The following is a 27,763-nucleotide window of genomic DNA, read 5'->3' as shown; positions in this document are numbered from 1 at the left end:
ACCTGGTTTAGGATTTCAGTAATATCTTACCAAATTGTTTAAATCATAATTAAAACTTAACTATGAAAGAAAATATCAAAATCTCTTTTTAATTTTAGGCTTAAATATACACTTGGTTCCCATTTTTGTCAAAATTATTCAATTTGGTCCCTATTTTTATTGTGTGGTCAATTTGGTCACCATTTTTGTAAAATTGTATTCAATCGAGTCCTTTTGACAAACAGTGTTAAAATTGTTAATGGAACAGTGACACGATGGAACTGTTCGGAGTACGTGTCAAATTTTGCAGTCACGCTGGCACTGTTCCTTTTTTTGGCCGTTGTATGTTAAAAGTGAATGAAATCCAATTGGGGAAGAAATTAGGGTTTGCAGGAAATCTGTGGCTGGCCAGCAAGAAACGTGTGCACAATCCAGTTGGTGATTTTGAAATCCTGTTTCTGAGGTATGTCTCTTCACCATTCGTCTTCCTCCTCTTACTGTAATAGTTGGGGCAGCCAAGTTGTAGTGAGTCTCATATTCGTGGTTCCAAGGGTATGGGTATAATCCCCATTTGCAAATGTGGAAAAGTTGCAGTGGTTCGAGTGGCAAGAACTTCGAAGAATATTGACAATCAACTAACCTCGTTGACGCTTCAATCCTTTGAACTGCTTCAAGACAAACTTCACCTATCGAAGTAGAATGCAGCGAAAGAAGATTTCAACAAATATTTTCCCCCTTTCTCAAGAACCCTAATTTTGATTTCGTCGCTGCACTTAACGTAATTACTTGAATGTTAGGCTTGCCCACTTTTTTACCTTTTTAACTTAACATAATTATTTTCTTTTTCTGAATTGTTAAAATTAAATAAACAAACTGCCAACAAAAATGCATAATGAGCCACGTCAGCTATACAGTTCAACCGTGTCACTGTTTCATTAATAATTTTAACATCGTTTGCCAAGAGAACTTGATTGAATGCAATTTTATAAAAATGAGGGCCAAATTGACCAAACAACGAAAATAGAGACCAAATTGAATAATTTTGACGAAAATAGGGACCAAATGTATATTTAAGCCTTAATTTTAAAATCAAACCTAAAATTTAAAATGCAATCCATAAAATAAAATGACTATAACCAGAATTCAAATTTTCCTAATACATTATTTTTTTAAAAAAACTGTCCAAAATAAATCTCTCTCCAATAAACTCCTAGCACATCTTCTAACTATTGTACATCTCCATTTACATTTGATTTATTATGTACTCCAATATGAAAATACGATCATTGTAATCACACATAAACAAATAAGGGTAAAACTATGTGATAAACTACTTCCATAACTATTACACCTTCCTAGAGAGTTTTCAACTTTTCGTTTTCCGATACTTAAAACAAATATCAGGTTCTCAATTGTATCTTACACACTCACCACAAGAACTAAAACTCATCACTACTTCCAAAGTCTTGTTGATAAAGTTCACTTACGTAAAAATAATCTACTGTTACATCTCTTATTAACAAAACTTCAATTCAATTAAAAATAGTCTTGCACCCACCGAAAGAAAGTAATTTGTCCAAATAATTTGATCATATCTTATATTTTAAACACAGATAAATGTTTTATCATTGCTCTTACCGTAATAATGGTAATATTGCACACTAATTACTTTTTACTCTAATTCTTGTAATATATCTCTTGCTTCATGAAACCCAGAATTTCAATTCACTTCCTGATCTTTCAGAAGACTTCCACTCCACCCAATTCACCTAAATAATTTCCGAATTCTTAATTAACTTCTACATTTCAATTTCCTAATTTTAACCCACGAAACTTCAATTCATATTCACACAGCTTCTCTGATCAAAACCTCAGCATATACTCATCCATGAAAAACGCATACAGTCTCAAAGCAAAAATAATCACCGGAACCTAAATATTTTAAGGGTTAAATATGTTTTTGATACTTTAACTTTCAGTAAATTTTGAAATTTTAGATCAATTTAGTTTTTCATCTTTCGAAATACATAGATTAAGTTCTTTTAATCAAATTTTGTTAGCTTTATTTGATGTTCCGTACGCATTTTAGGATTATATTTGAGTTGTTTATACTGTTTGACACATTTTTATTTTAATGTTAAGTCAAATACTATTATAAAATACGTTTAAAATGTCAAATAAACTTAATAAAATTTGATTAAGAAGACTAAATCCACGTATTTCGAGAGATGAATGACTAAATTGGTCTAACATTTTAAAATGAGTAATTTCAAAATTTACTAAAAGTTAAGGAAAAAAAAACATATTTAACCATGTATATCAATTCTTCATGTGTAAATTTTCGTTAATATTGTATCTCTTTTCTAAAAAAACTCAATAATATATATATATACCGATAATTATATCTTTAATTATAATTTTAATATTGACATACTACTTTATAAATTTTAACCTAACAAATATATATGTGACCCAAAAGTTTTAACCAATTTTTCTTTTCGAAGTCATCCCATCTTTTTATTCTTATATCTCTTTTAAGTAATAATACTTGGATGGTTAACACTCTGTATCAACAATGACCATCTTTTTTCCTGAGCCTAAACCAACTTTAAACGGTTTTAAATAACCAAAATACAATATAAACATATATAAGAAATTCTTGTACAACTAATTTCTATAAATAACTCTCTATAAACTACCTCCTAACCACACTTCGACATTTATATTTAAATACATTCTCTAAAAGTATCAATTTCTAATTTTAAAAAAGTATTTTATCCAAAAATGACAAATTTCCAAATCTCTTCAAGTATTTTCTTTTATCCTCAAATAACTATAGTAATAATAGTAATAATAATAATTTATTATTATTATTAGAAAAAATACATGAACTTTTATTTATGTGTATTCATGATTTTTATTACATTAAAAAATAAAGATTTATAAAAATATATAAATTTGTATAAATGATATTAAAAATATATTAAAATAATATAATTTAATATATATATATATATATATATATATATTATATAGTTTTTATAAAAGTAATATTAGAAAAAGTATGCAGTGATTATGTTTAAGTATAAGTTATTTTAATTAGTATGGAAATGATAAAAATGATTCAATTACTTATTTTATTAAATAAAGAAATTATTCTTTATTTATTAACAAATAAAATTACTTTATTAAATATATACCAAAAGAATAACAAAAATAATAATATAATAGTAATAATAATAATTATTATTAATGGTATAAATAATAATAAAATAATAAAATGATATAATAATAATAATAATAATAATAATTATTATTATTATTATTATTATTATTATTATTATAATAAGTGTTCTCCAACTTATCTCTCAGACATTTGATTGAAGTTAATATGTCCCACATAATAGTCTTATAAAAACATCTATATAGCAGGACTCGAAATAGAATTAATAAAAGCTTAAAATAGTTTAATTAGGATACAATTATATAACAAAATTTAAAATTCTAAATCATAAGAAATAAAAGTTATTTGTATCTATTAAATATATATTTTTACCAACGCTTTAGTAAAGCTTTAATTAGAATGTGAATATTACAAAACTATTATATTAGAATAAAGGCTTAATTACTCGGATCATATTCATTTTGGTTCAAAAATTTTAAAATGGTACCCATTTTAAACTTTGTCTCAATTTAGTACCCAATTTTGATTATTGCATCAATGTAGTACCCTTCGTTAATTCTTCACAAACGGCGTTAACTACCTTGCCACATGTCAGTTTCTGGATTTTTTAATTTTTTTAATTTTTTTTTAATTTTTTTTAATTTTTTTTTAATTTTTTTTAACTTTTTAATTTTTTTTTGAATTTAAAAAAAATTGCCACGTGTCAAATCCTTTTGAATTTAATTATTCATGACTTTTACCATTAACTTTAATATAAATTTCAATACTTAATTTTATAACTCATTTTTAGTAACAAATATCAATATAACATTTATATAAATAATAAATTTTGTCTTAAAAGAGATACAATACTTTTCCATTTAAAAAAAAATATTTGAATAAAATTCAAACAAATAAATTGAGTACTAAATTGAAACAAATAAACATATATGGGTACTAAATTGAAAACAAATAGACACATGTGGGAACTAAGTTGAAATGAAGACAATGACACTTGCCAAGTACCTTGACACGTGGCGATACCTTGCCACGTGTCACTGACAATGCCACGTGTCACATCAAGGATTTGACACGTGGCATTTTTTTTAAATAAAAAAAAAATTAAAAATTCAAAAAAATTAAAAAATCCAGAGGCTGACACGTGGCAAAGTAGTTAACGTCGTTTGTGAAGACTTAACGGAGGGTACTACATTGATGCAATAATCAAAATTGGGTACTAAATTGAGACAAAGTTCAAAATGGGTACCATTTTGAAATTTTTGAACCAAAATAAGTATAATCCGAATAATTAAACCTAGAATAAAAGTGACAAAATGTCATTTAAAATGATATAATATAATAAAATTTATAAAAATTAAAAGAAACTATAATAAAAATGTCAAAAATCAGATAAAACATGATAAAATCTCACATGATTATAACAACATACATATTTACACATTTATAGAAACTGATTCAATTCACCTTTCCACAAAGAAGAATACTCTCAAAACTAGTACTTGCAGAACTGCATATCACTGTTCAGCAGAATCTTCTAAACACGACTTGCAAAAGAAATAAACATATAAACACGCTTTCTTCATTGCTCCGAATTCTACACCAATCCCTAAATTGAGATATCAACATCCCCGAGTCTCGCAATCTCCGCCATTGGATTCCGTGATTTTGTCAGTAGTTTGAGTCTGATCCACCTCTGTCATCTCAAGACTCGCTTCGCTTCCTGCTTATGTATGTATTCCCAATTTTGTGTCCCCTTTTTACTGGATATTGGTGTGCTCACAGAAACTTCAATTTCAGCTCAATTTTATTTTATTTATAATTTAAAATCATCATATAGTATTGGGTAGTCCAATTTTTATTTTCGTGTTCTTGATCTCAAAAAATCTGAAAAATACTTCAAAGTTTGTGACTAAAGAATCTCTTAAACTTAATTGGTACTGCTGCTGGCTACATGTCTTTCTTTTAGTAAACTGAATTTGAAGTAACAAATGTTTTCCATTCCATGGGTAATGTACCAAGAGGCTTGCTTGCAGCTTGGAATAGATTGCCAATTTTTCTCTGTGATCAGATTTTAATGTCTCAATGTTGTGTTGTTTTGTCATTTGCGGGATGCTGATAGTGAGATTGTGGTTCAGTTAAAGGCAGGAAGGATCCCTCCACTGAGGTAATTTTGGATTAACTTTTGTGCTAGTTCATGAAAATGGGTAGCATACTGCAATTAATTATAGTATTCTATATATCACTTTTGATGCATTCCCCTTTATATCAATTAGTGATCACGAATATTGAATATAAACATGTTTGGAGTGTAAATAGAGAGACATGTTTTTTTGTTCTCTTGAATTGTAGTGTACTTCCTGAGTTAGATGCATCTCCTAAAAGGCCTTTACTTTCCTTAATTTTAATTTTGTTTTTAATAACTTTGTGCTGTTAGTGGCGGATTGCTGATAGAGAATAGCAAATAAACTACGAAAAATGGAATTGGGAACCTCAGAGTCATCATATCCAGGTTCAGGTAACTGGGAGATCCCAATTGATCTGTTCGGTTCCAAAAAGCATGCTGGAGTCCCTCGTGGTGTTCTATCATTTGCAGATGAGTCTGGTAACATAGTCTTCAGGGTGAACCGCCACCCACTCAATCCTAACTCATCGCCCCTTCCCAAGGACAAGAAAGTATTGCTCGATGCCTCAGGCAATGCCCTCTTCTCCATCTACAGATATCATGTCTGTTTCCCTTATCTTAATGTATCTTTCTTGATAAAATAATTAAAGTTTTCCTTTTCTTAAAAAGTATGATTTTTTTTTTCTTTTGATAGAATGGGTCTTGGAAGTGCTATAAGGGAGACAGTGATGGGAATAGGGAGCTGGTGTTTAGAGTGCAGAGGACCCTCAAAACATTTTCTAGAGTTGAGTTAGAGGTACTTTTTGAGAGTGGAAGATCCAATGGTGAAGGTTGTGATTGGAAAGTGAAGGGTTCCCCTTTCCAGAGATCATGCTGCATCTATAAAGATACTGACTTGGTTGCACAGGTACTAAATTCATGCTATACTTAAGAGATTCAAGGGCCTATTTATTATATAGATGGATAACATTGATTTTGATATAATTAATTTTGAACTATTAAAGGTAATTGAGACCTTTGGTCCGATTATGGCATGCTGTCAAACAAGTACTTAGATGTTTCTAATTCCCATTTAAAATTTATAAACTTATGTCATAAATTATTTGTTACTTATAGACACATAGTTACCATCCGTCCATGTATAATTGAAATTATGTTTGGGAACCCAAGAAACTTTCTATTCAGAATCCAAACAATACATTTTCTTTTATTATACAACGGTGGAATGGTGTTTGAATCTATGCCCCTCATGTAAACAAACTCCTTGATCCTAGTAGGTAGATTCCAAATAATGTTACATTAGATACATTATGCCTCAGAAGATTGAAGATATGGAGGTGATGCAGCAGGATTATTCTGTGTATGAATCTACTGGCATGATTTGATATGAGTATGATGATAATTTAAAGCTGAGATTTGTACATTATGACAAAGGAGCCTGATTTACAAGTTTACAGTGTTGAAAGTTCGTTACAATCCAAGGTATCAAAACAATTGATTCCGATTTACTTGTTCATTATACTTTTGTGCAGAGTTGCCTGATGTACAAGCTCCACCAAATATTTGTCAGTAGGGGAAAATTTCGCCTAACAATATTTCCGGGGACTATTGATCATGCTCTAATTTTGGCTATGTTTGTGATATTTTTAAGTGGAAGAAAGTAGTATCATTAACATTAACACCCAAATGACACTGCAAGGAGGAAAAAAAGGTTTTGATTAATGTCTTTGATGATCTTTCTGTCTCACTCTTACACATTTGTTTTGCTCATAACTTCGGTTCATTCATTGACTAATAAGGGGAAGAAATGGGGTATTGGTCTTTATAGGAAGCAATGTTTTATTTAAACTGGTGCTAGATCCTAGCCCCAGAAACATTTTCATTTTTATTGAACTGGGCAACGCATCAAACATTTGTCATTTATCCCTATTGGATGATACTTTTATTTCACCTGTCTTCATTCTCACCATTCATTTGGAACATAGCCAGTATGTATGCAACGACTCCTGAAAGGCGCTTTATGTATTAAAATATAGATATAGATTTGGAGGAAGCATCCACGTTTAGAATGCAGATCCAACCATGGAGAACTAGAGACTGGTCAAACAAAATATCTGTACTGAAAATTGATTCAGCAATCAATTTATTTATTTAGTGAAATTGAATACATTTGGATCTACTATTTGCTAGTATCGTTCTGTTTGTATTTGACCTGTGTTTTTGTTTTTGTTATCAAAGTAAATGTGGTCTTTGTAAGTGTTTGATTGATCATCTATCAGGACAAGTTAGATCCAAATCCCGTCGAAGCTAGCAATTTTGCTTCTGCGTTTTTTGTTTCTTTTAACGTAGTTTGGTTATGTAACAGAAAGGCAAACAAGCTGTTAGTTATTCAGCATTAACAACAGTAATTTATCAGCATTGCTTAATTTTATTTGATAATGATGTGTTTGAATAAAACATTTATTGATATTATTTGTTAGTGAAAGTTTTGCCAGAGTTTTTTATATTGATATTGAACAAGTTTTACTTTCTATATTGATTGATACTATTTTCAAATAATGTTGATACAATTATTGCACTTTACATAAGTTAACATTGTTTTTTTAGTTTTCTTTTTATGGACAATGTTACTTGTTAGAATTTGTTAGTGTCAGAGTTAAACTTACAACATCTTATATCCTTCATTTGAAACCTATTAAACCAATGTTATATATCCATTGATATATATATATATATATATATATATATATATATATATATATATATATATATATATATATATATATATATATATATATATATATATATATTATAAAATTGGATGTCGATTAAAAAGTTATTCCAACGATAAAAAAAAACAAAATAACGCTGTTAAAAGAAAAATAATTGATACGATGGAAACATGTCACCTTCCTCAAGTTGGAGTTTGTGTACCCTCATCTTTTTTTCTTAATTTTTTTTGTATTCAGTGGAAATACAAAGAGGTAAATATTTTTACTTGTTATTTTTCTTCCATTTTTTTTTCTGTTTTATTTGGAACTCATCGTAAAATAGGAAAGTATTAAAAGAAGCGAAGAATGTAAATTCTAACTAAAGGAAAGTGTCATTCAGTTCTTCTTCAAACAAAATAATTTTAGAAAAATATGTATTACATATGCGGACATGGTCACTTAGAAGCCAACTCATCACCTAGAAGATGTTAATAAATGTCAAAGACTAAAACAAAAATAAAAATTTTGTGGGGGACCTAAATGGAAAAAATTATTGAGAACCAAAAACAAAATGTAGAAAATTATTAAAGGCCAAAGTAAAACAAAGAACACATTTCAATCTTGCCGGAAATGTTATCACTTAACACATGATAATGAAAAAGGATAATATACTTTAACTCACTTTTATCATAAATAAGAATTTTATTAATAACATAAATAAGAAAAAAAATTGGAAAATCATATGTAAAATTTTGAAAATGAGAATGACAATTTATGTGAGTTCAAAATTCTACGATTCATTAATATATATCTTTTAATTTCGAAATCTACATAACAGTTACGAAATAGTTTAAATGTCAATAAGTATATCAATGTGCAATATGTATAGTTAAAGACAACACAGGGCGAGTCGACTCGTATATCCCGCATAAATTTAAACTAAAAAACAAAACTTATATATTTTTAATATTAAATGAAAATACACATATTCCATGACCGAGAATAATTTGTAATCATTATCATTAATCAAACATTTAGATAAATACTTGAACATAACTATTATGATTAATAATATTTATAATTCCAATAAAAAAAATCTTCATAACAACAATTGGAAAAATCAAGACTCAAAAAGTATACCAATTATATTTAAACTACATTTTTTTTCTTCTTCTTTACTTAATGCATTATACTTATTAATTAAAAATAATAAAATTAAAAAATAACAATCTTTATGTGGACCGACCCGCAGGTTCATAAGCCATATATTATGTAAAACAAATAAGAAAAATCAGTCCGAATTTTTAAATTGACACACACCACCTGACTCACTTTTTATAGATTAAATGTGATACAGATCAACCTGCATTGACTCCATAAAGGTCAACTAATTTATTTTTAACAAAATATGATGAGTTGAATTAACTTTTTGATAAAATATTATTGTTTTAAGTTGTTAAAACACTAGATGATTTTGCTAACTGAGTGTTTGTCTCATGTCACTAGCTATCATGTACTGATACATTAATTTGGATCACATATATGTATTCTCGACAGGTATCTGTGTCTGATACGTTATGATATTTTACTAATATTTATCAGTAAAGTATCTAATTTATAAAACACTAACACTTATATGATGATAATAATTTATATTTTTTTATTTACACAATGTTTAATGTCTATGATTTTAATTTAAATTCATACAATAACAATTTAATATATATATATACTCTTAAGACTTTTTATATATTTTTCAATATAAATATACCACACATTTTATTAAATATCTAACTGATTTTTTACAAATATAATTGCTATTCATTTCAAATATAAAGATGGCTTTAGACATAAATTACGAATAAATACCACAAATTATAGCAAGTTTACCACCACGGTATTAATATTTGAAATTTAAATGTAGAAATGAAAAATACATATAAGAAATAAAAATAATCTCATTATCTAATAGTGGAATTATATATTTTAAGAAAGAAAAGAAAAATAAATAATGGCCCGATTGAGAAATGTTTGTTGTTATTGATGACACTTTGAAAAAATTAAAAAGAAGATCAAATTTTAAAATTGAAGGAAAAATATAAAAATAAATTGTTTAAATCAATACCCATGATCATTGTATTTATTAATATGACATAATACCTAAAGTCACATTCGGATTGATTAAAATTAGATAACAATAGAGTATAATTTTTAAACAATAATATTTAAAAAATAAATATAATTTTTGAAATGTTTGATAATATTTTTACTTTAATTTATCTTAAAGAGTTTAAGATAATTGACGCAGTCTGTTTAGATTCTATTTTCAAGATATATTTCATATAAAAAAAAGTTAAGAAATATACTTCAATTAATCAAATAGAAAATGTAAACAAAGCGTTAAGCCTAGAGATATAAAAAAAAAAAGGAAAAACGTAAAAAGAATATTTGTATTTATTTTGATGAAAAATATTATAAAATCTTATTTAATAAAATATCAAAATTTATCTAAAATCTTCTATCTATATACAAGGGTTTTAAAGCCACGCGTGACATCAAATACTCTTCGATTACTTGTCAATACGGTGCACGACGGTGATTGGTATAAATTAGCTGCGAATCGTAAACTCGCCTTCGACATTTCTAGCAATCCTCTCTGCGATTCTCACCAGCATCGTCAAAGCACTAATATATAAATATTCAGTAGCTGAAGATTTCATTTTCAAAACAACGCACGGAGACTCTGATATTACTGTATTTATTCGCTCTTCTTCGTTTCCCTAACTAGCACTTCCACAAAACAAGAGGAATTTGCTTACGCATTATAAAGAGAATAATGGGAAAGCAGAAAGGAGAAAACGCCAGAAGCAAGTCACGCCCTTCCAGTAGCAGGTTAGCGTCAATCCCTAATTTGAAATTTCAACTTCGTCTTCCTCGTCTTATCGATTCTTCTTCCTCGCAGTATCGCCGCCTCGCTCTTGCCTTCCGGCCCCGCCGCCGCTGCCGCCGTTGGATTTGGTGGTTTTGTCGGCAGCTCGCGCCTCGATCTTCCTTCTTCGTCCGAGGACTCCCTCCCCTTTGTCGTATGTATTTCTAGTTTTATGCTACTTTTTACTTTTGAAGATGGTTGTTGTGAGAGAGAGTTCTATTTCCTGTTCAATTTTTGTGTTATTTATGACTGTAGTTATAATCGAGTATTGATTAGGTCTGTTTTTGTGGTCGTAATTAATATACTGGAATGGTACTGCTGCAGCGAGTTTCATGTTCTGGTTCAATAAATTGAGTTCATAATTAGCACGCGTGTGCTACTTGCATACACTTGAGTTTGAAGTTTTAATTTGCGGTGTCTTTCATTCTGTGTTTGTATGAGAGTTTTGTACTGAGTTGGAATTGAGTTAGTAGAGCTGACTAGTCTGTTAGTGTTGCTTAGTGGACAATATTTCAATCCTTGCCTTAATGTCAATATATTGATTTATCGGATATGCAGGATGTTGATAGTGAGCTTGCGGTTCACTTGAAGAGGCTAGGCAGGAAGGATCCCACCACTAAGGTAAATTTGGATTAACTTGTGAGCTAGTTTGTAGATATATCTGGCATGCTCATCTGCAACTGGTTATAGTATTAATCCCAATGAGGTGTTCTCCCTAGATTCTAGGTTTAAAATTATCTTTTAGTGTCAATCAAATACCAATAAAACGAGTGAAAGGCGATGAATCTCATACACACATCATACATGAAAAAGGACGCTATACGTTAGAAAAATAATATGAGAAAAGGTACTTGTGAGATCTATCTTTAGATTCATATACATGTAGAAAGAGAAAGAGAGATGTGTATCTTGCAATAGAAGTACAAAGACAGAGAACATAAAACAAAATAAAGTTCACTTGTGTAGAACTCTAGATGACAAATAGATACCACGAAAGGCAACTTCTACAAAGTTGCTTAGGAGGTAATATAATAATATAAACTATTGTAACCCTTCACCTGAAGCTGATACAAATAGTATGTACAAACTTAGGAACAAAGCCCATCGAGGTCTTCTTTGGGTTTTTGTCAAAATATTTCAAGTTGATTACTGGAGCTAACAATCTCAATACAATTTTTCTTGGACGACAACTTTTCTTAATTAAAATGATGATCAATTTCTATGTGTTTGATTCTCTCATGAAACATGGGGTTGGAAATGATGTGAAGAGCTATTTGGTTATCACAATACTTCATTTCCTTATTTATTGGGTTTCACAAAATTTCAGTTCTTGGAGAAATTGTTTTATCCAAACAAGTTCACAAGTGAGTGACACTGTTGCCCTATATTCAACTTCAAGAATTGACTGAGAAATTACATTATATTTTTTTTTTTGTTTTTCAAAGATATTAATACTCCTTCCAATGAAAACACAATATCTAGTCAGTATCACAATTCCCAAAGATTTGATTATTTTCTTTATCTTCATGTACCATACTTTCTCATAGAGCATTTTTGAGGTATATAAGGATGTGAATGACAACATTGCAATGATCAATACAAGGAATTTGCATAAACCAACTTGTCACACCAAGTGCATAAGATAGGTTAGGTCTAGTAATAGTGAGATAAATAAGTTTTCCAACAAGTCTTCGGTATCTCTTTGTATCTAAGAAAGGTTCACTTTATTTTGTCACTAATTTTTGGTTTGGATCCATAGGCTTGTTTCTTTTTGCACATCTAAAGTATACACCTTTGAGAAATTGCAATACCTTTCTTTAAGTAAGCCACTATACTGTCTATAAAGTATTTGAGACATCCAAGATCTTTGGTCTAAAAGTGATTGCATAAGTGCTTCTTTATTTGAGAGATTTTATTTCATGCTGCCTTATCATTTTCACTCGCTTAAGCAAGCTTTGCTATTATAAAATCTGTTGGTTATTTGTTCGCTCAAGTGAGCACATGACATCACTTATAAGTGAGTTTGCGCTTAAGGCTTCTTATTTTCCATTTTCTTTTTCACAGCTTAAGGCATTGACAGCTCTATCTATGCTGCTTCAAGAAAAGTCTGCAAAAGAAAGCATTCTAATAGTTCCGCAATGGGTATGTTGTCTTCATATTATATTACTTGTTTGTCTCTGAATTGTCTGCATCAGTTCTTTTACCTTTTATACAAAGAATATATAGTTTGAATAGTGAACTGATTGTTCTTTTGCATGGTGATTTTTCCCTTAAAGAATAAAAACAATTTCTTTCCTCCAAATGGTCTAACTGTTTGGCATTTAATCATGTAAGATTTTTATCTCAACAAATCATGATTACCATTTATTGAAAACTGTTGAAATCGAGAAAGGAGACAGGTATACCAACGGGATGGGAGTGATAAGATATGTTGTGCATTTCTATTTTTTCCCCTGAACGTACCGGAGTTGGAGGGAATTGAAAGGGTTATGACGGGACACTATATTTTACATTACACCTTAAGGTAGACTAATCAATAAAAGTCCCTTATTTTTTTTTACATATTTAGGTAGACTAAGTTAGACATTGTTTGTATGGTCTTTCATTTTATGGCCTGTTACAATGTGGATTCCTTTGTCGGATGACATAATAACAACATTGGAGAAGCAAGGCAGTGGCAGCCAAGACAGCCCAGTTCGCCCAATTAGAGTTTTATTTTGTTTTTTTATAGGTTCGATTTCATTCAGTAGAATCCTTAATTGATTTAGGTCCTATGATTTTGGATCTCTTTCCAGTTTCCATGGCTAGTCAAGACTAGAGATCTTATCACTTGTTATCTCTTTCTTTTGTTATCGGCAGTCTCTAAAAAGTCTGTGTGAGTATGCAGTGATGGGCATCATTTATTCTCTCTTTTAAGTTTATTTGGACAATGGAGCAAACCATAATTAATCGCAAAGTTCATAGACCATGCAGCTCTCTGTAGACATGATTTGACAGACTAACAATAACTACTGTACTCTGATATGTAGGAAAAAAACAAATAGACCTCCAATTTTAATATTTAGAAATGGATGGGACTTGGAACATTGAATTGGGTGTCAGACTTCCATTTGTTTTGTTTGATCATATGCATCTTTCTTCTCTGGTGGATATTGGCCCCTTTTTTAATTTTTTAAATCCACTAGTGTCAATCTCCAAATATACTATTTTAGTATATTTGACTATTTAATTTGTTCTTATGTAGGCATTTGAGTATAAAAGGCTTTTGCTGGACTACAATAGGGAGGTTCGGCGGGCTACTCATGATACCATGACTGCTCTTGTTACTTCTGTTGGGTAAGAACTTTTCTGACGGACATTTATATGCTGTTCTTTTTGCTTTCTCAAATGTACAATTTAATATATGAAAATGGAAATTTGAATGTGTAGCCTCATTTTCTGCAAACTTATATGGATACTTGTCTGACAACAATAGCACATGAGACCTTAAGCTTGGGGATATTGACATACTGTTTTCTATTACAGCGTGTTTACTGTCCATACTAGTTATAATTATTCCATTTCAATTATCTGATTGCTTATATCTTCTATGTTACTTGCAACAATAGTTTGTGGGGAAGCCAAGCATCTTCTTGCAATGGCCTCAACATTTTAGTCTACCTGTCTGCTGCAAAATGCTTTTCTACTAGTTTCTAGAATCCACATTTTTTTTAATGGAGATTGAATATTAGCTATTTACTTGTGTAATTGATCCAAACTTTGACGATTCTCTGGAGAGAACTTAATTAATGCAGTAGAAGATTTATAGTTGATTTCCCCTCTCACATCCTTCTCAGGAGAGATTTAGCTCTGCATTTGAAGACTTTGATGGGACCATGGTGGTTTGCTCAATTTGATCGAGTTTCTGAAGTTTCTCAGGCAGCAAAAAGGTCTTTCCAGGTTTGCTATGTTTGTTATTGCAAATTACAGTTGTGTTCTAAATTATTTCTTTCATGATGATGAACAAAGTCATCTTAAAGTATAGTAAACTTGTTTAGAATTTCATGCTTTATAAATGTATATGTTGTTTTCAACCTGCCAGGAGCACAAATGATCAGTTCTGGAAGCTTACAGTAATATTATGCATAGAAAGTACATGTCTTGCCATTGTTTCTTATCTACAAGTATCCACTTTAATTTGTAATAATTTTTTTATGGAATGGAAGAGAGGTTTATAAAGGAAAATGTTTATCTGGAATTTGTGTTTTAGTATTATAAAGAGTTGGTTCATTGAAAATTTTCAAGTTAATTGGTAAGTTCATAGATATAGTTCTTCAAATATTCTAGTGGTGTGGACCAAGATGCAATTTTTAGTTTTATAGCATATCTTAGAGGTCCCGGTGGTTTCCTTGTTCTTTTGAAAATCTTTCTAGTAATCTGGGAGTAAAATATTCTGGCAAAAGTTTTCTGGATAGTAGTGCCATATCTTGTCTTCTATAGTTGTATCCTCTTTTAATGCATAAGAAATATATAGTTGTTGTTGCTCTGGGTGTGGGAGAGAGAGTTGAAACCCCCCCTAATTGTAGTCACCCGTAGGCTACCATAGTGGCAATTTTTGGTTAAAACAGTTCCTTTGGGGACTACTTTACTTGCAACTTTAGAGGTAGTGGTTTAGTCCTCCTACATCATCTAAAGTTCTCAACTTACAAGTTAATTTTGGAAGGTTGAGAGATAATCCTAAATTCTAAGAAATCCTAGTTGTGCTGGTCCTACCTACACTTATGCTATATGTGATTTGGTAGGCGTCCTACAAACCTAATTAACAATCAAGCCTGGCTTCAATTGGTATCTTGAGCTATTGTATCAGTCTGTGATGTCAGGATAAGGATGATCCACCTGATAATTTCTTTTCTTTTATGTATTTTAGTACAACTATAAGCTCAAAAAATGATGGGAAATTTTTCTAAGTTACTTTGAATGAAATGTTCAATGTAATTTGTGTAGAATTGATTATCATGGGAAATATTTCTTGAAGTCTTAAGCATATAGTTTTCTTATGCATACCTTTATGTTCAATGCATGCTTGCATGTTCCATGCTGAAAGTGATGGCCCAACTTTGTTTAAAAACATATTTAAAAAATGACACAATGAGGATTTACATGAAAAGAACATGAAGGGCATTGATATGCTTAAACTGAAAACTGAAATATGTAAGTCTTTGTTTTGAAGTATCATTAAAATGTACATGGATGTCAGAATGCATTCCATTTTATTGCAGGTTTGTTGTGTTTAGTTGAATGTTCAATTCAGTAACTTGTAATTTGTTGGGTTTGTGGTCTTACTAGGTATATTCTGCAAAGCGGATTTTAAACTTGTGCTTGACAACTTTATTACCAAATTTTTGCTGTGTTATTTGTTTTAGTCCTTTGTTTGATTGTGACAGGCAGCCTTTCCAGCACAGGAAAAGAGACTTGATGCTTTGGTTTTATGCACAACACAGATATTTATGTATTTAGAAGAAAACCTAAAGCTCACACCGCAAAATTTATCTGATAAAGCTGTAGCTACAGATGAGTTAGATGAGATATATCAGCAGGTATATCGTGAGAAATCATTTTAACACACTTAGATATCAAGTCTTTGATTTATTCATTTGCATTGGCTCTCCTTTTTAGTGGATTAAGAAATATATTCTCAACAGTAAAATTTAATGGATGGATACCTTCTTTTGGTATCACAAATACCACAAACATTTTTTTAGTTATTATATGATGTAAGGATTTTAAAATTATGGTATGCTTATTGCATCATGGAAGCTCTTTTTACAAACTGATTATAGGCAGACATGTATTTTTAATTTAATCATTTAATCTTTTGCTCAAATGTGTCAACCTATCTTGGTGGCATACTTTTTTTACTTAAAGTCTAATATCTTGATCTAACAGGTGATATCATCAACGTTGTTAGCATTGGCCACTCTTCTTGATGTTTTAATTTGCTTACAACAACGACCTGGTTTTGAGAACGTAACTACTGAACCTAAACATGCTTCTAAGGCTAGGGCAGCTGCTGTTTCTTTTACCGAGAAGCTGTTCAAAGATCATAAATACTTTCATGACTTTTTGAGGTCAGAAAGGCCTAGCATTCGATCAGCTACTTATAGTGTATTGAAGAGCTTAATAAAAAATATGCCACAGGCTATTAATGATGGAAATTTAAAATCTGTTGCTGGTGCAATTCTTGGTGCTTTCAATGAGAAGGATCCAACTTGTCATCCCTCAATGTGGGATGTAATATTACTTTTCTCTAGACAATTCCCAGATGGTTGGTCTTCCTTAAACATTCAAAAAAGCATACTAAATCCGTTTTGGAATTTTCTTAGGAATGGTTGCTTTGGTTCCCAGAAGGTTTCATATCCAGCTTTGGTTTTATTCTTAGACAATGTTCCACCTAAATCTGTTGGAGGGGATAAGTTTTTTCTTGAATTTTTCAAGAACTTTTGGGCTGGAAGGAGAATTTCTCTATCTATAGATAGACTGGCATTTTTCCAGGCACTGCAAGAATGTTTCCTTTGGTCTTTGAAAAATGCTTCAAGGTACAAAACTTTTTCCTTTTAATTCTTTGGCTGCATTTTTTCGGATCTATTTACAACTTGTCTGTATGCCCCTCACCCACCAAAGAAAATATTTAGCTTTCCTTGTCCCTTTTTATAACCTGTCTTCTGCTTGTATTAGATATAATGATGGAGAAGAGTCAATCTGTCACTTCCGAGTCACTCTTGTTGATCATGTCCTTGTAAAGCTTTTATGGAAGGATTTCCTTACAGCTGGAACCTCAAGAGCTGATGACATAATCAACTTAGGAAAAGCAACAGTTTCATCGGAGGAAAATGTTTCTGAAAACAAGAAAGTGGATATGCTGAATATGAAGTATCCTATGCCCTATTTGCAAGAGTTGGGGAAGTGCTTTATTGAAATCCTTTTAGGCATTTTTATATTGGATATCAATGTTCTATCTGTTTTTATTGAGGAACTTCAGGATAATTGCATGGGTGCTCTTGAGCAAGCAGTTAATGTGGACATTGTTGAACGAATCATTTTGTTCATGTTTTTGCTGGAAAAACATGCTGTGCTGAAAGGTGCAATTTGGCCATTGGCCTATATTGTGGGACCAATGTTGGGGAAGTCTTTCTCACTCATTAAATCTTCAGTAAGTTGATATTTCTACAAACCTCTGACATTGTAATCTATCTTACTCCTTTTGTTGTAATTTTAATGATCGGTTGGATAATGAGAAATTGGTATTGACATATCACATATCTGTATTATGGAGTATATACAACATTTTCATCTTAATCAGAATGGAGTTCCTGTTCGTACTTGCTCACCTTGAAATAGTTTTCTGGCATAATCATTTATATTTTTATCTATGCTTAGAATCAGCCTCTTTTATACAGCTTGAACAAATCTGGGTTTGATGGGCTCTATTGTTACTCTGAAGATTATTTTTAGGTCTTTTAAACAGTAATGTTTTAAATCTAGAGAGAGATGGTATACAAAGGAGATTTTTTGGGGGATTTTCAAATAGAGAATAGTTAAGAAACACGTAAAATATAAATAAGTTGTTAGATTTATGCTTCATATAATATATTACATATCTTATTGTAGGTGTCAAAGTTGTTTGACATCCCATATTCTTATTGTTACTTACAACAGTTATCACTCTAGTGTAACTTACATCAACTACTACACCAATGAATGTGATCTTAATCAATCCATTTGGTGAATTATAATTTTATATTACATTGACGGTGTTTGTCAAATTTTGTGAAAAACAAACAACAATAAGACATTAATAAAATTCTTCATATTTTAATATATTTTGAAAAGTTCATATTACGTTGATTACATGAAAGGAACTTCCAGTTCAGGTGGGTTTTTGATAATAAATTGTATTACAAGCTATTGAATGATGTAATAGTTGGTGTAAGTTACACTAGCAACTTATGGGAATCAGTTATGATGTCACCATTGTTAGCTTAGCCTGTTTAGAAATTGGTTTAAAAGTTGCATAGGATTACAACGTTGTTAAATTTAACAAGCATCAAATGATTACTTTAGATGTGAATGATATTTTCTACCATGTTTTTCCAGACTCACCTCGTTTTTTAAATATCAGGATTCACCAGATACTGTGAGACTTCTGTCAGTTGCTGTTTCAGTATTTGGACCACAAATGATTGTCCAAGAAGTTTTTATTAAAAACAAAGGGCATTATTCTAGTCAGGTTTCATGTAATGGGGATAAAGTAGGGGAAGCTGAAGACTTTATGCAAATATTCAAGAATATATTTGTTCCTTGGTGCCTGCAATCAAATAGTTGTTCAACCAGTGCTCGGCTAGATTTGTTATTGGCACTGCTGGATGATGAGCATTTCTCAGAACAGTGGTCCTTCATCATCAACTATGTGATTGGCCAAAGTTATTCTGAATTCGAATCAAAGTTATTAGATGCTGACCATGCAGCAATATTGGCCATGCTCCTGGAAAAAGCAAGGGATGGAAGAATGAAGAGGAAAGTGAAAGATGATTCCAGTCATAGTCCAGGCAGTAATGCCAAAGATTGGCATCATCAATATCTCGAATTATCTGCTATTGCTGTTTCTCAATCCCTGCCACCTTTCAGCACTTCTCATGTGCAGTTTATATGGTATGTTAATTCAAAGTTTCAGCAGCAAGATGAAGTAATGGCACACATTATTTATTAATTCACCTGTCAGGAACTATACATGTCAATCATATGATGCTATATACTTCTCTTTTCCTTTTTTGTTTTAAATCCAAAGTTTAGTTATCTTCCTATATTTTGGTCTTTGATACTATTTCTTGCACGAAACAGATTAGTAATTTTCGAAATTTGATATAGCAAGCAAAATTGGAAATAGAGTAAATTAATCAATGGATCCATAAATTATATGAGAATTTTTATATAGGTCCTTGTACTTTAACAAGAATTTTTAAACAGATTATGTTTTGGTTTCTGGGCTAGGTTTCTGGCTGTTGGAAAAGATACTCTTGACCCCTTTTTTGATGTAGAGACCTGTTTGAAAATTTCCAATCAGTTTAGGACCTACTGAATATTAAACTAGTAATTTGATCTTTGAACTATTTGGGAATTTTCAAGAGCATCCTTGTACTTTAACAAGGATCGAGATTATTTTGTCTAACTTTGACGAAATCCCATCTCAGACATCCAATTAAAAATGATTTATAAGTCCAAGAACCCTATTTAAAATTCTCTTATAGTTCAGAAACTAACAAATTCATTTCAGCAAGGAGGGGGGAGGGGGTAGTAATGGCTGTGAAATGGAATGCATCAATTGGTGTCAAGTGTTGCTAATTGTTTTGATTGTATCAATGCATGCATGCATGAATGTTTGTACATAATTTAGTCTCATAACAGAACTGCCATAGAACTAAGTTTTTTTTCTTTCTTTTTGTTGGGTGGGTTTGACAATGAGGAGAGGGAAATCATGGGTGGATTGAATTGACTGAGTCTGGTGATTCATTGTCTCTTATTAAAAAGGATTTTTGAGGTGATTAGATTTTGATGACAGCATATCTTTTCCCATTTTACAAATGCTAATTCAGACAGTCCACTTTAAACATCACCATATCTATGAACCTGCAACTAATTATGCAAAATATGGAAAGTGGATAGTTTTTGTAGTTTATGATGTTTGAAAGTTGACATGGATAATATGCATATGAAGCCATCAAGGCTTATAGGGAAAAAAGGCATGTGTAGCTGGTACAATAGACTGATATACAAAGTTGAATAGAATAGATATATAAATATTTTGAACCTGTTCCACAGAAATAAAGGATTGACAAATTAAGTTGAATAGACTTCGTTCAGACTTGTTTAATTTTTGTTTGGAGGTTCTTTTTGTAATTTGTTATATGGATTTGGTTTGCCCCCTCCCCCACATACATTTTTTGTTTTTGTTTTCTTTTAATAAAAATTTATTGATGTGAAGGCATCATGCCTAGCATGAATTTATAAAAAGTTGCGTAAACTTCACTCTGATCTTATTATGTTCTTGACCTGCAGCTCTCTTCTTGGTGGTTTAACAGAAGAAAAATCTTCTTTTCTGTCCAGAAATGCTTTGATTCTCATTTATGAAGAGATTTTCCGGAAGTTACTATGTTTTCTCCAGACTTCACCTTTCTTTTGGGTACGGAATGCGGCTTCTGTTTTAATCAATGATGAAAAAGCCTCTGTAGAATTTGATAGTTCTCTCAACATTATTGAGATAGCTAAATTTGCTCTTGACATACTTGATGGTAGTTTCTATAGCCTGAAGACTCTTGATGGGGAAAGTGGACTTGTATCTGGAATTTTATCTGCAATTTTTGTCATTGAATGGGAGTGTAATTTAAGCAAAGCACTAGGTGATTCACTTGATGACAATTCAATGATACAAATCAAGCCCAGGATAACATTTGGTGAATACGTGTGTGCTTTCCATAACAAGATAAATGTTCAATTTTTGAAAAGCCTTTGCTCAGATAGCCGCAAGAGATTGTCAAATATCTTAGTTCAGTCAACAAGATTAGCTCTATTTGCCGAAGATAGACTTAGTAATGATGAAATTGTATCGTTATGCTGTACATGGGTTCTTGAAGTTCTTGAGCATGTCTGTCTGGATGAAAATGAAGAACAAAGTGTGCTACAATATCTACTGAGTAAGGATGAAATGTGGCCTGTGTTTGTTGCTCCAAATTTTAGCTTGACAAAGGTATTGACAAATTTATGTGTTTATCTTTTATTTTTGAAATGTACTATTGCTTACTAAGTAAAATGGAATTATTCATGTTATTTAATTTGACATTCATACTGGAAACAAATTTCTTGTAAAACTACGTTGATGTGAATATAGGGTGTGTTTGAATAAATTTCTACAAAAACACTTCTAGAAGAGGAAAATAAGAAGTAACATGAAATAAGTTTCTATACTACGTGCATACGTTAATTTTAGTTTATGGAGAAAACTCTATCTATTTTCTTTACTTATTTATTTCTTCTAGTAGTTCATACAGAGAAATTTATTCATACGTGTCCTTAGCTAATTGAGCTATCGTTAATAATAGCCAATAAGACTCTTTTGGAGTTTATTGACTGAGTATGTAGCTAGTATTTCTAATATTATTTTTTCATCTTTATTTAGTGAATGCTCAGAACAAATTTTAGTGCCTTCAGACAGTGGTTTATGATAAAGCTAGTTATGGCTTCTAGGAAATAAAACATGTAGTTAAATCTCTGCATAATATATAGAGAAAATTATGTGCTACTTTTAACCATTAATTTATACTGAATGCAGGCTTCTGGAGACAAGAAGTTTGTTGCTTTTATTGACAGGTTAATATCAAAAATAGGGATTGATAGAGTTATTTCTGGGTGTGGTGTTCTTAATCCATCTTTGCTTGGAAAAGGTCAAGAGCTTGCATCTTCTGCATGGTTAACTGCTGAAATCCTGTGCACTTGGAGATGGCCTGGAAGCTGTGCTATGTCTTCTTTCTTACCTTCATTCTGTGCTTATGCCAAGGGCAGTAATTCTGTACAGGAAGGCCTGTTAGATGAAACATTAAGAATTTTGCTTGATGGTTCCCTTGTTTATGGAGGCACTGGCACAAAAAATTCCGTTAGTATGTGGCCAGTTCCAGCTGATGAAATGGAAGGTGTTGAAGAACCATTCTTAAGAGCACTTATTTCGTTTCTCTCTGCTTTATTCAAAGAGAAAATATGGGGCCCAGCAAAGGCATCCAGTCTGATAGAACTTTTTGTGAATAAACTTTTTATTGGGGAAGCAGTTAATACTAATTGTCTTAAGATTCTACCTTTGCTTATAAATATACTTCTAGAACCATTTTATGGGTATGAGGAACCTGGTACTGGTGTCCATCATTGTACTTTAGAAGAAAGTTTTGTGCAAAATACTATGATAGACTGGCTGGAGAGGGCACTAAGTCTTCCACCTTTGGTCACATGGAAAACAGGAGAAGGTAAGCTTCCCTTTCTTCAGATAAAAACACTATGATAATTCACTAGTTTGTTCTGAAAAGGCATTTTTATCAGTAAGGATAGAGATTCCATTAAAATTCTGTGTTTTTGGCATACTTTAAGATGATTCTGTACATGGGCATGTGCTTTTTTTTTTTTTTTATAGTGATAATTGTTCACTTTGTTCAAATGAAACTGTTACCATGAAGAATTTCTATCCAAAAAATCTCACGATGAATAATGTTGGTATTAATAAAATTGCTCGTTATTCTTGTAGACATGGAAGATTGGCTTCAGTTAGTTATTGGCTGTTATCCTTTCATCTCAGTGGGTGGTTCACAAGCATTGAAGCCAGCGAGAAATATCAGCTCTGATGAGAGGAAGCTTCTGTATAAATTATTCCAGAAGCAAAGGCATGTTGCTGGTGGATCAGCTATATTTAACCAGCTTACAGTGGTGCAGATGCTTCTGTCAAAACTTATGATTGTTTCTGTAGGATATTGCTGGAATGAATTCTGTAAAGAAGATTGGGACTTTTTATTGTCTAACCTAAGGTGTTGGATTCAATCAGCAGTTGTCATGATGGAGGATGTAACTGAAAATATAAATGGTGTTGTTGATAGCTCAGCTGATAATTTAAATCTGATGAGTCAGAAAATTGAGCAAATTGTTTTAATTTCAGATCCTTTTCCAATAAAGATTTGTGAAAATGCCCTTTTGTCTTTCTTGCTTCTCCTTAAGCATTGTAAACTTCAACAAGATGAAGAGAGAGATAATCTAAGTACATCTAAATCAGAAAATTTGGATTCTGTTAAAGATCGAATTCTAGAGGGTGTCCTCCGCCTACTATTTTGTACAGGCATTTCTGAGGCTATTGCATCTGATTGCTGTAAAGAAGCTGCCTTAGTTGTTGCATCATCACGGGTTGAATATACACACTTTTGGAATTTGGTAGCTTTTGGGGTTGTTAATTCCTCTTCACAATGTAGAGATAAAGCAGTGAAATCAGTTGAATTTTGGGGACTAAGGAAAGGGTCTATTAGCTCTTTGTATACTTTACTTTTTACTTCCAAGCCAATTCCTCCATTGCAGTTTGCTGCATATTTTGTTCTTTCAAATGATCCTGTTTTAAGCATTGCTATCCTTGAAGATAATGCTCGCAATTCAAATGTATATGCTGCTACTGACGATGATAGGCAGCATGACATGTCACTAGAAGAAAAGGTTCATCTGAAAAAGGAAATATCTGTCATGGTAGAAAGGGCGCCTTTTGAGGTTCTTGGAACGGACTCTCTTTCACATCAACGCGTAAGAATGCTTTATATGGGAATGAAATTGAACTATGCTTCATAAACATTTTCTAATGTTTATTTATTCATTTACTTTACCGTTTCATTGTTGGTACTAATGATCTACAAAATACATTTTAGGTAAATCTCTTCCTTGCTTGGTCTTTGTTGTTATCACATCTGCAGTCATTATCTTCCTCATCTCAGAGGGAGAGACTGATCCAGTACATACAAGACTCTGCTACCCCAGTTGTTTTGGATTGCCTTTTCCAGCATATTCCTGTAGAGACTTTCACAGTTCAGAGTCTAAAGAAGAAAGATGCAGAGCTTTCTGGTGGCTTGTCGGAAGCTGCAAGTGCTGCAACCCGTGCCACCACAACTGGTTCACTCTTGTTTGCCGTGGAATCTCTTTGGCCTGTTGAATTGGAGAAAATTTCATCACTTGCTGGTGCAATATATGGTTTAATGCTCCAGGTTCTTCCAGCTTATGTACGTGGCTGGTTTAGTGATTTACGTGACCGTAACACTTCAGCTGTCATTGAATCCTTTACAAGGACTTGCTGCAGCCCTCCTCTCATTGCAAATGAATTGTCTCAGGTATGATGTAATTAATTTCTTGTCCATGTAAGTAGTTTGTTGTTTGATAAATATTTTCGTGAAATAGCAGAATCTGTTATCATAGTGTGTGGACATTAAAACGTTAAGTTGCATGATCGTATCATATTTTTTTAATAGCACAAACTAATTAAATATTTTAGTGTGATAGTCACATTACTCTTTCCGGACAAAGGTATATTAATAGATACACTAGTATTTGCGTGTTCTAAACTTCTTTAACCTTGATTATAAGTACTATAGATAAATCTGATGATTCATGGGTGGCATTAACAAGGATTCTACTAGAAGTTAACTGGGGGAAGGTTCAGAACATAAATTGCAGCTGTCAATGAGATTTTGTGCTGTAACTGTTGCTTAGAATCCATTGGTCATAGTTACAGAGGATCTATTTATGTTTGGATCAAATCTCAATGTTCTAAAGTTCTAAATACTTGTTTGTGCCAGAACCCAACGGCATTGTTTGGTCCTTGAAGCCAGCCCACCTAGTGGAAAAAGGCTTTGTTTGTTCTTTATTATTGTAACATGCAATAATTTATATAGTTATAAGCTTAGTTCTGTTATATATGCTCACTTATAATCTCCAATGCAGATTAAGAAAGCCGACTTTCGTGATGAGAATTTCTCAGTAAGTGTAAGCAAATCAGCAAACGAGATTGTTGCTACTTACACAAAGGATGAAACGGGAATGGATCTAGTCATTCGTCTCCCTGCATCTTATCCACTAAGGCCAGTAGATGTTGATTGTACAAGGAGCCTTGGAATTGCTGAGACCAAGCAAAGGAAATGGTTGATGTCAATGATGCTATTTGTTCGTAATCAGGTATTTTGTAGTTGGCTTCTGCTGCCCACTTTTGCGAGTTGCTCAGAATTAATCGTGTAGAGTCAAAACTCGTATAACTTACTCTTTTTTGTTTACCTTGCATGATTAGTTCAAATTAGTTTACTGAGAATTCTTTCCTGTGACCGATTACTTTTTAGTTTATACCAGTCTTGCTGAATAATATAAACTTTTATGAAATTCAGTGGACAATGGCTTAACGTGATAATTAATGATCATCAGAGCAGGTTTGCGTTGAAGTTACTCTTTGTTTGCATTGCATGATTAGTTCAAATATAACGGTTTGCTGAAATTATTTTCTGTGATTGATTACTTTTTAGTTTTACCAGTATATAGACCTTTGTGAAATTCAGTGCACAATGGATTAATTTGAGAATTAATGATTATCAGAGCAGGTTTGCGCTGAAACTAACTATTATTTCTTCTGGTCCTGCAGAATGGAGCTTTAGCAGAAGCTATAGGAATTTGGAAGCGCAATTTCGATAAAGAATTTGAAGGTGTTGAGGAGTGCCCGATCTGCTACAGTGTAATTCACACCACAGACCACAGTCTTCCACGTCTTGGTTGCAAGACATGCAAACACAAATTTCATTCTGCTTGTCTCTGTAAATGGTTTTCTACTTCTCACAAATCATCATGCCCATTGTGTCAATCTCCGTTCTATGGTTTACACCTTGAGTAATGAATTCAGTTTTACCAATTTTGCTGGCTTGTGATTTCTTGCACTGAAAGTAGGGGATGAAGAGAATGTCTCGACATTTGAGAATTAACAGTAATTTCAAGCATTGAGAATCAATGCTCTGATTGAGGCAGGGACAACTTACAAACTACAACTGGTTAGCGAAGCAAAGGTGATTTCCAGATTCTTTTCTCCACAAAGCTTCTTTTTATTAGAAAGATAGCGTTGAACTCCTCGAAATTAAAGAGGAAGTTGAACAGTGTTTTTTGCGGCAACAGCATGGGTGTATTATATTTTCCATCAGGAGAGGTGTATCAGATTCCTTTCTCTTTTGTAATATTTATCCTCTCATTGGATTTTGCTTCCCGTGGTTGTAATAATTATCGCTTTGCATTGTTTTTGTTAAGAGGAGGTTAGTTCTGATCAAAGCAGGTAGTCTGAATCAGAATGGCTTGTACATTTTAGATTATTTTATTGTCACAGAACCACTCATAAATTCAATTATGTTTATTAGAATTTAATTTTATAATATCAACTTGTGAGAGGGTTGCATTTATGTATATAAATTGATCATATCTTTTATGTATATATTATTTAAACTTTGAATGTATTTTTTATGTTTTTTAATTTAAATTATTTAAAATGAACGTTACATATTTGAAATTAAGTAAATAAATACGTTATTAATTAAAAACATATAATTGACTATTTCGTTATAACATATTATATGCCAACATGGTACTCTTATAAATAGCTTCTATTAATTTACTTTTTTTCTTAAGACTTATAATATGCTTTGACTTTGGAATGAACTAAACCTTGTCTAAGAAGGTATCAAATCAAACTAAACTTAATTATGTCAACGCCATGGTCAACCTTCTTAGTTGACACTACAAGGTAATGCGCCAAAATTATCTTCTAATCAATCTTAATCATGGGTGTATAGAATATGTATAATTGGTATTTAATCAAATGCTAAAATTATCGAAAGAATTGATATACATCGACACGTGTTCAAGTCATACATCGATCAAATATCTCATGCAATCTTATTATATCTTCCTCTCTTTATCACGGTTTTTAAATAATGAAAGAGAACAATTTAGAAGGAATTGATTGGGAAGATGAGGAAGTGGACTACATACCAAGACCACTACGACAAAAATAAAAAACATTTTGCCTATGACAGTATAAAAAAGATTGCATGCGTAATTCAGATAAATCAGATAAAAATAATTAGTGCAAAACTACGAAATTCCCAAAGCAATACAACATGTGCATGCAACGTGTAAGTCACCAGGATTAAATGCGTAATGTCTCCATTTTTTAGTGGTCCATTCCTTTCGGTATTTACTTTTAATGCTGATGCATA

General features: G+C 31.7%; 2 protein-coding genes across 5 annotated transcripts; both read left to right on the top strand.

Annotated features, from left to right (window-relative positions):
- Positions 1–4,618: 4,618 nt before the first annotated feature.
- On the top strand, positions 4,619–7,491 carry LOC114195603 (LURP-one-like protein (DUF567)). 3 transcript variants are annotated; one of them, XM_028086125.2, is made up of 5 exons: positions 4,619–4,891; positions 5,299–5,327; positions 5,598–5,887; positions 5,980–6,192; positions 6,818–7,491. In XM_028086125.2, exons 3-5 carry the CDS (start codon positions 5,639–5,641, stop codon positions 6,947–6,949), a joined length of 594 nt encoding a protein of 197 aa, XP_027941926.2. In that variant the 5' UTR covers positions 4,619–4,891; positions 5,299–5,327; positions 5,598–5,638; the 3' UTR covers positions 6,950–7,491. The 3 variants fall into 3 exon arrangements, with proteins under 3 accessions (XP_027941926.2, XP_027941927.1, XP_027941925.2); XM_028086126.2 differs by having other exon boundaries at positions 5,283–5,327; positions 6,563–7,491; XM_028086124.2 differs by having other exon boundaries at positions 4,620–4,891; positions 5,283–5,327.
- Positions 7,492–10,578: 3,087 nt separating this feature from the next.
- On the top strand, positions 10,579–27,001 carry LOC114193010 (HEAT/U-box domain-containing protein). Of its 2 annotated transcripts, XM_028082693.2 has the most exons (16): positions 10,579–10,888; positions 10,959–11,079; positions 11,484–11,546; positions 12,990–13,067; positions 14,170–14,261; positions 14,762–14,864; positions 16,349–16,501; positions 16,851–17,500; positions 17,640–18,114; positions 19,084–19,613; positions 21,018–21,705; positions 22,288–22,969; positions 23,245–24,275; positions 24,398–24,853; positions 25,464–25,694; positions 26,149–27,001. In XM_028082693.2, the coding sequence occupies exons 1-16, from the start codon at positions 10,833–10,835 to the stop codon at positions 26,392–26,394; spliced, it is 5,655 nt and encodes a 1,884-aa protein (XP_027938494.2). In that variant the 5' UTR covers positions 10,579–10,832; the 3' UTR covers positions 26,395–27,001. The 2 variants fall into 2 exon arrangements, with proteins under 2 accessions (XP_027938494.2, XP_027938495.2); XM_028082694.2 differs by lacking the exons at positions 10,579–10,888; positions 10,959–11,079; positions 11,484–11,546; positions 12,990–13,067; positions 14,170–14,261 and having other exon boundaries at positions 14,776–14,854.
- The last annotated feature ends 762 nt before the right edge of the window (positions 27,002–27,763 follow it).

The sequence above is a fragment of the Vigna unguiculata genome, chromosome 8 (genome assembly GCF_037176805.1).
Source record: "Vigna unguiculata cultivar grain cowpea cultivar isolate G323 ecotype 2 chromosome 8, ASM3717680v1, whole genome shotgun sequence".
NCBI lineage: Eukaryota > Viridiplantae > Streptophyta > Magnoliopsida > Fabales > Fabaceae > Vigna > Vigna unguiculata.
The sequence above is the reverse complement of the archived record's forward strand: the minus strand, read 5'-3'. Positions and strand labels throughout refer to the sequence as shown.